This window comes from Falco punctatus (genome assembly GCF_963210335.1).
Source record: "Falco punctatus genome assembly, chromosome: 3".
NCBI classification, from domain to species: domain Eukaryota; kingdom Metazoa; phylum Chordata; class Aves; order Falconiformes; family Falconidae; genus Falco; species Falco punctatus.
In genome coordinates, this window is record NC_137582.1 from 101,409,587 (window position 1) to 101,423,655 (window position 14,069).

General features: G+C 38.0%; 1 protein-coding gene across 2 annotated transcripts in view; it reads right to left on the bottom strand.

Moving 5' to 3' along the window:
* The window catches only part of DCDC2 (doublecortin domain containing 2), an 86,203-nt gene that overhangs the window by 45,350 nt on the left and 26,784 nt on the right, over positions 1-14,069 (bottom strand). The window contains exons 3-8 of one of the 2 annotated variants that reach the window (XM_080379486.1): positions 13,985-13,999; positions 8,693-8,769; positions 8,446-8,577; positions 3,896-4,042; positions 2,776-2,830; positions 31-229 (exon numbers count right to left, since the gene is read on the bottom strand). In XM_080379486.1, coding sequence (XP_080235612.1) covers positions 31-229; positions 2,776-2,830; positions 3,896-4,042; positions 8,446-8,577; positions 8,693-8,769; positions 13,985-13,999 — 625 coding nt within the window. The remainder of the gene's footprint in view (positions 1-30; positions 230-2,775; positions 2,831-3,895; positions 4,043-8,445; positions 8,578-8,692; positions 8,770-13,984; positions 14,000-14,069) is intronic. The other variant, XM_080379487.1, reaches the window with a different exon arrangement.

The window sequence follows — 14,069 nt, forward strand, 5'->3', positions numbered from 1 at the left end:
TGTTACAATAGTGTTTTTCTCAGTACTGACCATTATCCTGAAGGACTCCTGTGGAAGCTGTTGCTCTTAGTGTCTGTTTTACTTTTGTAGAGTTGTTAGAGTGTCGTCTGGACACAAATTCTTCTAGATTCTGGCTTTTTTTATCTTTCCCTTTAGGAAGCTGAGGTGAGATACTGTTTTCTCCCTGATCACTGGATCCAACAGTAGATTTAGATTGCCGATCATTTCCCTGAAAAGAAGTGTGTGTAATTATCGCTGATGCAAATGACTAAGTTGTTGGGTTTTTTTCAATATGTTTTTTTTTTAATTTCAATATTAGTTCAACCTTTTAATACTAAGGATCCATATCAGGTGTTAAAGCATATTAACTTACAACCAATACAGTTAAGCGATATCTTAAATGATCCAAAAAACTGTAACTATCTAATCAGCTTACTGTATGATCCCACTGATTAAATGTTCCTCAACAACTCCCAAAAGAAAGTAATACATTTATTACAATGACATAATGCTTCGTTTCATTAAAAGAATGGCTAGGTGAATCTATACATGCATGCATATGATATACAGCTATATCTCATCTATGCATATGTGTGGAAAGCCACAAGATGTAACATATATAACATGAATAATTCATTGCCTGTGTAAATGACACATGGCCATTAATCTAAGTGTCAAAAGCAGCTGGAAGAGGATGACAATCTTCGGGTGGCAGTAACGCTGACTGCCAAGTGGACACTAAGAAAGAGGGCTGCCCACACGTCACCTCTGAATCACCTCCAAGGCCATCAGCCAGTTCCTCTGCTGGCTCTGTGATATATCTAGAAACAGAACCAGAAACTTGGTCCTTATTTTTACAGCTTCGATGTATGTATGATGCTGGGTGTACCAGCCATACACATTCTTACATACACATACCAGCCATAGACAGATTCAGTCTAAACCTGTTCACAATCAACATCATAAAAATCTGAAGTGTACACAACAGGTCTTTAGGGTGCTGTTTATATCGTTCTAGGCTGCGTAAAGTCTTTACCAACTGAACACCCTCATCATTGCCTCTCATTAGAGGCTGTCAGCCTCCTACCTCGGCCAGTCTAAGAGCACATGTAGTTTCTTCCTAATCCAGTTCTGTCAAAACACTCCATATAACAACAAAATACTCAGGCAGATAGGGTAGAAAACCTTAGCAGTATCTGGAACTGTTCACCTTATCACAAACTTAGCTGAGTCACAGCAGATTTCATTCTACTTCATTGTTTCGCTTGGTGTAGCTGCATGAGCTATTCATGCCATTTTAGAATTTGCCCACCAGAAAGACCTTTCATTTTGCAATGGTCATGGACAATTCTTTTCACCTCACTGCAAAAGTTAAAAAGGTAATACTATATAAAGTTAAAATCTTTCAGAAGAATAAATCCTAAACAAAATCCCACATCTCTATTAAAAATCAGGCATACATTATTACAGTTTTATGTGCTTCTTCTAGAAATCAGTTCTGTTTAAAATATCTTACTTAAATGCCATCTAATCTACCATTTATCTACCAATACCATCAAATCTACCACTTATCCTTTCTCTGTAAAGAAAAATGACGGCATGGCAATACTCCCATCTCTTCTAATTCTGTTTACTCCCAAGCAATAATAGTAAAAAAGTGTAGATACCAAATTGAAGTAAACAATTGCATGATTTATACCAGTTTAAGTGTTACATTACATATTTAAGAGCAGAGGTACATAATTTTGCCTCCTTAAGATTTGACACTTGTTATCAGTGTGTGTGGCATGGTTTTGGCTGGGATAGAGTTAATTTTCTTCCTAGTAGCTGTTATAGTGCTGTGATTTAGGATGAAAATGGAAAAAAAAGTGAATATCAAATAATTTTCTGTACATGTTAAGTAACACTAGAAGAGGCAAGAAGTTAAAACTGCTAATGAGTTATTCTTATAAATGCTAGAATTGCAGAGCTCACATTTTAAAAACAAACACCACTTGAAAGTAGGTTCTTTGGTGAGGTTTTATCTTCTACTTATTTTCAACAGAATGGATCAGAGACTTTTATATTTTACTGCTTCTTTTGTTTAGCGGCTCCAGGGTTTTTCATCTTGTAAACAATGAATGTGCATGATCAACACCCACAATTATAATGACACACTGTGAGTTTGACTATCCCCTGTCTTGTACAGTAAATTGCACTGGTGCAGAATCGATGCCAACAGATACGTATATTCTGATTTGACACTGGTTTAAATCCACAGTGGACTCATTTTGTACACATATAAATAGCTATACAGGATACAAAGCAGTGGACGCTCAAGCTCTGTATTTAATGGTTAGCTAGGACAAAACACACCAGATGGGAAACTGGTTTAGGGCCATATTAAGACTCAGCATGCAGAAACACCATCTTCTGCAAGATATTTTTGTTAAAAGGTTCTGTGTTTTTCCTTTAGGTGTATAATTTCAATAAATAAATACACAAAGATAGCTGACAAGGTTTATGGGAAAGACCTCAAAGCAGCAGTTGATCTTTGCTATGGAGGTTTTTATAAAAAATAATGCAGCCATTATTGCAAGAATATTCTCTCAGATTTCTTTTGTCTAATTGAGACTGCAAATAGCTACAGATTCATCAAGTTTTAATAAGCATACCACCAGGTGGCTGAGGATTTTTTCTCCTCAGATTTAATTAAAACCCAAAGGAGAGGGACTTTCCATCTGCTGGAATTAAGCAAAATTAGAAACAAACTTTATTATGGCACTTGTTACTTACACTGCCTTTAGACTTTCGAGATCCCACAATTGGAGGTAGTACAGAGGCTTTGGAACTGCAGAAATAAACCATATTTTAGAAATGTGTACACTGTCACTATCATAGACACTACATATCTATAACCAAGTCAGCTATGACAACAGAGTTGTTTCATTCATTGTGTGTTTTTACTAAGAATCACTCGTTTCTGTTTGCTAGACTATATTTAAATGCATAACCATTAACTTAAAAAAAATGCACTACATTTCCTCACAATGCATACTTTATACACTGAAAATCTGCAGAGCAGTATTCAGTGTGAAAGATCCATATAACTATTATAATTAAAAGTTCCAGCAATTCCCACAAAACTCTGTTTACATCAATTGATCAACATAGCTTTTCACTGTCCTTAAATTCATTTGTTGCAAATGCTGTTTCCTAAAATACTTTCCAGTTATTCACATTGTCTACAGTTGGTTACTGAAAAAAAAAATTACGTTACACTCAGGTTTATATGCAGAATATGAGACAAATTCTCTAAACTACACCATTTGTAGGACAAATTTCCACTTCTTTCCATTTATTTCAATGAAATGGCTCCCAATTTTCATGTTTGCAAAGATGCTAGAAGCCCAAGTTCCTCCCTACAGACACCCAGTTTAGGACTCTATTATGTGATAATTCTAGCCTATAAAAATAGACTCAAACATAAAGCATTCTTAAGGGAGTACATATTCCACAAAACATTACCAAGCAAGAGTAGATCTAGAATGGTGTAGCTGCACTTAATCTAATTCAGCTGTACACATTTGTATCCCAGGAAAAAACAAATTAAGCCTAGTCAAAATAATCCTTTTTCTGACATTAGTTGTGATACATCATAATGGCATGTTTACGTCTTGTGAATTTCCATTTTCTCTTTTGGTTTTCTTATCTCAAGTTTCTCTGAAGTTATCAATGAAGTTTTGCATCCATGCTAATACTTTTATCCATCCATCCATCCATCCATTCATCCATCCATCCATCCCTCCCTCCCTCCCTCATTCTTGGAATGATGATTTTGTGCTTTACTGGTGGTACTTTGTAAACAAGTTGACACACACAAGCACGTGAGAAGTCTATCACCTATAGAACTTACCCCTGTGGCCTTCTCACTGTAGATTTGCTAAACAGCAGATCACCATACGGCAACTTCTTAAACTTTTCTCTGCCCACTGCAACATAAATTTGCCCATTCTCCAAGTCTGACCCATTCTGAACAAGTTTTCCATCTAAAGTGTACAGTCTGAAAAATAAAAAAATGCTTAATATAATAAACCTTAACATTCAGGTAGGCGTATTAAAAGTGTTGAAAGCTACATTAATCTAAGCTCACTAAAACGGGATAACGTAAAAATAACATGTTGGACACTCCCCTGTCTGGTCCCAAATGCATTTCTTCCTTCTCGATAAAGGGTACAAACAGAAATTATTGTTGTAAAAATCTATCTGATGTAACGGACATTGATTATTGGTATTGTAGGTGCCTAAGATACATAGCCCCTCGTTAGAATGTTGCTGTATTGGCTGCTACTCCCAGCCTTAGCCCACCAGGTACAGCCATTCCCTGCCCCTCTGATCCGTGCAATATAACAGTGTAAGTGTAGTGTTATCCGCTTGGTCTGTGCTAGTGGACAGGTCCTGGCTTTTCAGTCATGGGGCCATGCACGTCCTGTTATCCCAGGTTACTGCGCAGTGCCCAGAGCACTGACGGGACGTGGAACTTGGCATGAGAGAGGTCAGGAACTCATGGAGTAGATCCCTTCAAAGGTATCAGAGGAAAGACATTAAAGACCTCCTAAGTAAAGCATAATTTCATTTTAGAAATGTTTCCCATTTTCAAGTTTGTGATTTTATTTAAGGATGGTCAAAACAATGAGGAAGAAGGAAACATTCAATAACAAATAAGCTCTTTCCCACGAAGCATATTCCAAAACTCAACAATATTTGTATCTAATTTAAAAGGCAACACTAACTGTTTTGCATTTAACTCTGAAGTTCCGAAATGCTGAATGACTGTCTCAACTGCCTTTCTAGAAGCCTTCCACAGGAGCTACTACAGGTGTTACTCAGAAATTTCAGCACAATGCAAGGGGATATGAAATTATATATACATGTATACAATTAACCTTCTAGGAAGAGTATCAAAAGCCAGCCTTGAGAACACCCCTGACTTACAAAGTGCAAAAATTCTTAACTTAATAGAGAAAAAGCTGCATGGTGACACAGCCTTGAATAAACACAGAAGAAAAAAAAAAAAAAAGATGCAGATTATAGGAACCAGGAATCACAGAATAGCTAAGGTTGGACACGATCTCTGGGGACCACTTAGTCCCATCACCCCATGCAGAGCAAGAGCAATTACAGTAGGTTGCTTGGGGCTGTGTCTAGGTCTGTTTTGAATAACTGCAAGGATGAACACTCCACAGCCTCCCTGGGCAATCTGTTCCAGTGTTCAATGACTCTTACAGTAATCTTTTTTTCTTTCTGGTCAAGTAAAATTTCCTGTATTTCAGTTTATGCCCATTGCCTCTTGTCCTTTCACTGGGCACTACTGAGAAAGAGCCCAGCTCCATCCTCTTCACTCGTTCCCACCGGGTATTTATACATATTAACAGGATCCCCCTGAGCCTTCTCTTCCCCAGGCTGCAGGGTCCCAGCTTTCCCAGCCTTCCTCACATAACAAGTATCTTCAAGCCCTTCATCTCTGGGGCCCTTTGCTCCACTTGCTCCAGCATGTCCATGTCCTTCTTATACTCCCCTCATAAAAGTACCTTGATTTTCTAGGTGCCTCCTGCCAGTACCTTGGTTTTCTAAGTGCAAAGACTAAAAGTTCTCAAAAGTGAAATCGCAGCTTTTTAAAACTTTGATCACATTGCTGCTTCTTTACGAAGAGGTATGCTAACTCTGAAGCAATCCATTTGTATTACACATATTTACTTTTTAGTACAAACATTTCACAGGTATGCCAGCAATTCAGAGAGCAACTTACCTTTCACTACCATGCAGACACATCAGTTTCACACAAACAATGAAAATAAAAGAAGCAATCTAAAAATCAGCAAGAAGCCTATTTCTGAATTAATCTAGATTACATGCTGCTTTGGGGAACTCAGGGGAAAAAAACAGCAAATCAATATACCACATTTAAGAACTGTATTATATATTTGTGTGGTGCTGCAGGTATACAGGGGTACATACAAACATGACTGTGGGGGGTTGTTCACAATCTTCACTTTGCTTGTGTTTTAATGTTAAATTTAATGCACAAAAGTCGTTTGCTTAATATAACTCCTGAAAATGTTATGGATTATCTGGCAATCTCTAGTTGTATTTTTCACCTAGAAAATAATAATCACAATAACTGAATCAAACATAATCCGTCCCTGAAGATGAAAGTGAATTTAAAAATGCATTTTTAAAAAATGGAACTTCAAACTAATAAATAACTACTGACTTAACAAGCATCACGCAGGTTTTGTGACACTTACTTCTGAAGCCTTCTACCCACCCACCTGGCCACAACCACTCATACACCAGCGGGGTACTCTCAGGCTAGTTTATGCAACAAATATGTCCTTGTGATCAACAAATATGTCCTTGTGATCAACAAATATGTCCTTGTGACCACTTCTTCTGGTCACTGGCAGAAGACCTAGTCCTTTCCCTCTGGGATGCCAGTGGACTTCCTTTTTCCTTCCTGAATCCAAGCCAAAAAGTGGCTGCCAAAACAAAGCAAGCGTACAGGCTGACAAAGGAGACAGCAAAGACATAACCTGTGGAACCAACATCCCCAAATTCCCACTTGCTGATGCACCAGGTACTTTCCTATCAGGCTGCTGTACCCCATCCCCATGCACAATGTGGCAAGCAGAAAAGCCACTTTCTCACAGTCTCCGGTCACATATCTCTTACTTACATCACTATTCTGATGGGGATGATCAATTATTATATTTTTTTTTAAGAAGCCACATGTTGAACTGCATAAGACTTGGCAACTTTGTATGTCTTTTAATAACATGGAAAAGAAAAACTGCCATATGCATAATGCAGTTTCTCGTAATTCCACTTAGCCTTCTTTAATGAGAAATTATACCTTCCCAGCATCAGTGGTCTTACAGGACCTCCCATAATGCTAGCATACTTTCAGTAAACCCCAGCAATTAATGCGTAACTTATTAAAGAACAACAATCACTTTACTAATGTCTTTAGTATGTATTCCTAGCATTTTAAGGAAAAGAAAATGAAAACTGGGTTAATAGAAAACCAGAAAAAGGAAAACATTAAATAATTCAACATGTCATGTATGTTATCTTATTTTTTAAACGATTGAAACCAAGCACTGAAGAGAAAGCAATCCTAGCTATGTACAGAATGACTTACACTTTCATGTACATCATTCAGTTTCACCAAGGAGTGACACCAAGTAATGAGAATGAAATAGGAAATGTTTTTAAATTGCTAAACAACCTGAGAGCAGAAAGAATTGATGTGTTGTAAAGGGCTGTTACTTTGCTCACTCCTGAGTTACGCTAGCTGAGAATCAGATCCAGAAAGCTGCAACACGTGTGTAGAAAAGTGCTAAGTAACCAGATAACAGGAGCAAAGAAATGCAGGGCTGAGAGGAAAAGTTAAATGAGCACTAATAATCAACAGGTAGCACTACCTTAATCTCTTATTTCTGTATCAGCTCTGGGAAAGCAATCAGAAAAACTGAAAGACTACCTTATCTTCATTGATTTGAGAAAGATTTTGCAAGGTTAGCCTCAGACATTGCGTAAACTGTGAAGAATGATTTTCCACAAGAGGCCTTTTCCCATCTGAGGAATGGATTTCTGTAATGTACTCTGCATGGGGCAACACTGGAATGTCAGTAATTTGCCTGCACACACCTTGACAGTCCGCTTACACTGCAATGTTTCTCATGGAACCTGCATATACCATTTTGCTCTAAAACTTGCAACTACCATATACTATTTTAGAGAGTTTATTTTACATTTCAAAAGCCTTAAGGGACAGAAACTTACCTATCCAAGAGGTCATCTCCTATTTCTGGGATACCACAACAACTCAGAGCAGCTGAGATACTGGAACTGGCAAACTCTCAACTACAGCTTTGGCCTTGGCTCTTATAAGGAGGCTGAGCTGTGACTATAAAGCACATCCTAGTCATAGCACAGGTCTTCAAAAACCAAAGAACCTATAATATTTTCCTTGAAATTGTTTGCCCCAAGGTATTTAAAGAACCATCAAAATTAGAAGGTAACGTGGATCAGATCTATTACTGCATATTGCAGACTCTTCACCAACTTCACTGTGCTCATTTATTTTATTCTGACATTAACTTAACTATTAGTACTAATATATTGCATTATTGTATTATTACATGCCTGATAACTAAATATTTAATCAAGAAATAACAGTTTAAACAAATTGAGGTTTTTCTTTTTTTAGATAGCAGTTGAAATGAAACTCGAAGATTACTTTGAGTCAATGTATTTCCGTTCTGTGGCTTTTTGATGTATTTTAATTTTCTTATAGTGGAATTTCCCATGAAGCAGGAATGATCCATTATATCTACCCACGCATTTTTAAAAACTTATCGATGCATATGAAATGTATCTTGCAAATATTCAGCTTCCTGGTACCTGTGAACGGCTCCGCTTCTGAGGGTAACTTTCCCTGTAACCATTTCGAGAATATGGTCCCAGTGATTCAGTGTTTTCCTGGGAATGAGGAGGCGCACTACAGGGCTAATAAGGTCTCCGTTAGCAATCAGGCTGAAAGAGAGCAAAGTAAAATAATTTGGAGGAGCATTTTAGACAAAACTCATCTGAAGTTAAGACACTACCTCCAACCCTGGAATGGAGTTCACTAATTGAAAATTCTACTTACAAAATAGTGTAGGGCTCCTGGAGTGGTTTTCGAAACCGTGCTGACACAGTGATTCTACTGTGAGTAACAGGCTTGACCTGAAAGGACACAAAAAAAAAAAAAAAGAGAAATTACTCATCCTTCACACTGGAAAAGAGTTTGCCCCAACCACCACCAACAAGAGGGGCACCATATCTGCAGAAAGAAGTTCCTGTTTTTAAAACATGCATTTTATTCCATTCAAGCTTCACCTTCTACAAAGCATACATAATAACTGCAACAGGTTTATATACGTGTTGAATAACAACCACAGCATAGTACACCACAGTGCAGCACGGCACAACGTATGGTTTGCACTGACAGGTCAGAACTGTAGAGACATCTTTGGTGACTTCCCAGCTGTTGTTCCTAGAGACCCAAAGCAACACTTGAAATACTGTTCTTGCTTTCTTAGTCTTTATCGCTTATAACCATTGCCCAGGCAATTAAACCATCTCCTCTTTTTAACAGTAAGTGTCATCTCTAGGTCTCTCTGCTATTATGTAATAAGTACTTCTGCTCTTGTACAGGTCTTTATACCCAAATCCATCAGTGATTTATAAAAGTTCCCAAACACTACGCTCACTTAAGGGTAATGACTCACAAATGAGGTGAACTGCAGATTTTTAGCTCTCAGGATAAAATATAGGCTACTTAATTCACAGCATTATTCCCTGTAATCTTTTGAACAAACACTGCATTGAGATCAATTAGGTGGCTCAATATTAATACCATTATACTAAACAGAAAGTTATGCAATACTGCCTAGCTAGGATTCCCTATTGTATTTATAAACACAGTTTCAAATTTATTTTTTTTAAAAAAAAAAAGGATAAACCCAAACTCCAAAATCATCAGGAAGATTTTTTTTTTTAATTCTCCATAATTACCAAATCAAAGTAAGGTGTCAAACCCTAATAAACATTCAAAAGCCATAATACATGCATGAACAAATTGGCTACATTTCTAAAAAAGGACCATAAAAGCTTAAAGGACTAAACAGACAGCATGCACAGAGACATGCTTTCAAATAGATGTACAACGTTTATTTAAATCGACAGTGTTCCAGTCACTACGTAAAGCAGTCTAATGACACAATCTGTTGCAGCTTTATCACACTTTGTGCTCACTTAACCAGTACTTCTCATTTAATTTATGGAAAAAGTCTCTGGACTCCAGTGCTTTAAGTCTTTGCTTCGATTTTCACACAAATCCATTTAGTACTGACCAGACTGTTTTCCAGATCTTTCTCTGGTATATACTGGAAAAAGCAAGAGAGGTGCTCAACCTACTAGATATTCCAAAGTAGCTAAAAATGATTGTTAAAATAATCAAATCTGACTTCCCACATATCCCAAAGGACCTCACACAGCAAATTCTGCACCAAGCACATAAATTCCGGAGCTATGCTAGCTCTCTCAGGAGGAAAAGCAACCACCAAAACAAAAGCAAAACTAGCATTCCTTGATGTACAATCACTTCAAGTGAAAGACAGCAACAGGTAAATCTATTGAACAAAATCTGTTCTCAACATCTGCTAAAAAAGAAGCATATCTATTCTGAGTTCAACTCACTTCAGCTTCTCGCCTTTCTCAAAGGCCCTCGTGAGCAGTGTAGCCCTCCCAGTCTTCTGCTTTCTGACAGACTCCGAGGACGCGAAAGCCTACGCTGGTCACAGAGGGAGGAAAGCATCAGCGCTTTGCGTGGCAAAGTGACTGAGCAGAAGCAATCAGCAGCAGTAGGGCGGCGGTGCTATGAAGCTCAGTGCAAAGGGGTATTTTGGCCAGAGACTTCTGCAAGGTGAGAGTCAGCAAGAAAGATGTTACTGCCACATGGTGCCACAGTGCTTGTGGACCAGGCTAGAATGGTCCACATTCCTGGAATGGCTGGAGAGCTTTCCTTTCTGCAAGCTATTAACTAGGCGGTGTATTTATTCCTTAAATTCTATTTCGTAGATATGTTCGTCTTGGCCTCATACAATGAGAAGTTCTGTATAAGACAGTACATAAGCTATGCTTTAATGCCTAAGCTAATTGCAACTCACAGACTTGCTGTTAATTCCAGTATGCTCTGAATCAAGTGGAAGATTCACATCTACTACCACAGACTTGGAAAAGGAGTAAGAGGTTGTTATCATCCAGCTCATTAGGAGAGGCAAAGAAATTTTTAGAGACTGCCAAATAATCTAGGAGCTCAGCCATTCTTGCAGAAACATTTAAAGCACATTTTTTCAGAGCATAACTGGTTGTTCACGTCACCAAAACTTAAGATGAAAATTTACTGAGTCTCTAGGAAGAAAAATAAAACACACCGTAAACTGCAACATCTGAAAACATTTCTATTGCTGCTGTCAGCCCTTAAGGGCTATTTGCACAATGTAAGCAACCTAATAAAGATCTTTACAATACAGAGAAAATAAGGTAGCTTTCTAAAGAAGTTACTGAAGGCTGAGGCAATACTGATTTACTTCCATAGCATCAGATCCTAATATTTAGGCTCCAAACACAGGTTGCATCCAAAACAGGAGTGATTTAACTTTGGCTGCCCTTACATTTTTCTGTATAGCTGCTAGGTCGCCAGGCTAGCCCCCCATAAAAATATTCAATGTATACTAGTAAAGCCTTATACCACTTTTTCTAAAAGTTGACTCCTCACCCATTCCTGATGCTCTCTTTGCTGTTCATACCTATGCTCAAGCTCTCACACACTCCAAGCAGTCCATCACACTAAGTTCTCTGATCCAGTCTGCAACACTCTGGTTTGACTGGAACTAGTTAGAAAGCATTCACTAAGCACAAAAGAGCCCTTCAGAATAGTCCCAGGTGTGCCCAATTATTTAGTTGTTCCTGCAGGCTGATGAAACCATTAATTTTCATGTAGACTCCTCAGAAGGCCATCATTTTATTGCATACAGTTACGAGGCCCCTAGAAAACAAGCAACCTGACAGATGTTAAGAGCTCATTTATTATTCGATGGATTGTATTTCTGCCAATAATAGATACTGTGGCATCAGCTTGCCAGTCTGTCTTCTGAGTTACACTCTCAAAGAACCATTGATATTTCTGGCAGCCTTTTGTGGCTTAACAAGTCAGCCCTGTTCTTAAACGAGCAAACTGCAGGGGACTGTAAGATGGGACCATTTGGGGCAAAGACTTAATATTGGACTTTTCTACCTAAACAAGGCCTAAAGCAGAACAAAATACAATTTTGCATTGTTTTGTTAAGCTTGTTTAAATCAAATGTACTTCCTATATCAAAAGGGGAAAAGAATATGTTAATGCAGTTGTTTAGGCTATTGTTTGTCTGGAAGAGGAGGGATAACTAATGTCTTTGGGTCTGCTTGCTCCTGAAGGCATGTTTTAAAGAAAGGTAAGCACAGGAACACTCTGATGCTGCAAAGGAAAGAGGAAAGGAGAAAATAAACATATAAATTATAAGAAAATGTTTAAAAAGAACCAACAGAGAGAAGTGCCTGCACGGGGGTGCTGCAAATGAGCTGTGTACAACACCATTACTTTTGAGGCTGGCAAGCATACAGGCATGCAAGCAACTACATCATATAACATGGTATTCCACAATACACAACAGCTCACTCTTATAGATGCCCAATACGTGGTCTGGCTACAGCATAGTATATCAAGCTCTCCAAGCACAACAGCACAAAAACCCAGCACAAGCTACTGTAGCCTGCTCCAAAGCCACCTTTTCAAAAAACAGTTTGGCTAGATCTACACTGCACTGTGACTTAAGAAAAGATAAAATAAAAAATAAATAAAAATTGTAATAATAATAATAATAATAATTAAAAAACATAAAAATTCCACCTTATACATTATTCTTCTAATATAATTTTCTGTTCTTCTATTCTTAACCTAGCTGCTCTGTTGTTTTGGGGTTTGATTTTTTGGTGGATTTTTTTGGGGGGGAGGAGGGGTTGGCACAGTCTTCAAGTTACTAAGAGTTTAGAACAACTTCTGTCTGACCATATTTATGGTTATGAAAAGCAAGCCACTTAATTTCAATATACATTAACAATGACCAAGTGCTCAGCCACTGGATCAATGTAGTTCCTTTAAAGTATATGGCATCATGCCAAACCACCCCAGCGGAAGAGCTGATGCAGGATTTAATTAAAGAATACCTGGTTCTGCTCCTGTTTTGTAGGAGGTACCACAGCGTTGCAGTGTCTGGAATAGCCTGACCTCCTTGGCACTGCAGAGTTACATATTAACAACGATGTGGTCTTGGGTGAAAGTCTGTGCTTACATTAAGAGACCAGCACCACTAGCCCCCTAAACCCTTTATTTTCTTTTAATTTCACCAGCCACATTCTCAGCTGATGTAAATCAGCACTTTCCCATTTACGTCAGCAGTTGTAAGAAGATTTACATTAATCAATGGTCTGGCCCCATTATGATTTTATCTTTAAATTTTGTACATTTTCAGTTTGAAAAGACCCATTCAAGGTCAGCTTCCATATCCTACTAAGAAATGTTACCAACATTTCGTAATTTGTGGCAAGATATTTATCTGAGGTATTACATGACAACATACATCAGCAACACAAAGTATTAAGAAGAGGAGGGAGAAAGCATTATATCAGTTGAAACTCAGAGGGAACTGTAAGTTAGCTGGAGGCAGTCAATAAAATGAGAATCTGCAAGGCAACAAGAGCTAAACACAGTTGGAAACACACCATGGGATCACAGACACTCAAAACCACCATAATTTTTATCTTCCCATTCTACAAAGAATTTGTTATTTCCCACAGTGCCTCTTACACCAACAGCAGTGTGGATCTTTCTTGCTTCAGAGAGGAGTTACAGCCTGTGAAATAACTTTGCAAAGCACCTTGCAGAGTCTGGGAAAAAACAACACAGCTAAATTCAACACAGGCTAGGTTCTGGGAGTGGGGATCAGTCTGCAGTGGTTTAGAACTCTCTAAACACTCAAATTTCAGAATACATTCTACAGAGACTCTCTTAGAGCCCAGCTTTCATCTGCAGTTATAATTCACTGTGGCTGAATTTGTGCTGCTGCAGCTAGTGCCTCCAAACATCCCTTCGAAAATACAAAGCCAAGATGCAGATTAGCATCTAACTGAAACATGGTAAAAAAAATGCACATCCTCACAGCTGCTTTATAACAACATTCTATAAATTTTTGCCTTATACTAAAAATATGCTAAATATTCATGAAGAAATTTAACAAACACAGACAAAACACTTAGCAAACACAAACAACACATTGCACAATCTACTCCAGGTACTTACATCTTCCACTGTTGACTGTTGGAAAAAAAAAAAAAAAAAAAAAAAAAAAAAGATCAGCAGACAAAACATTACCTCAGGTATACTA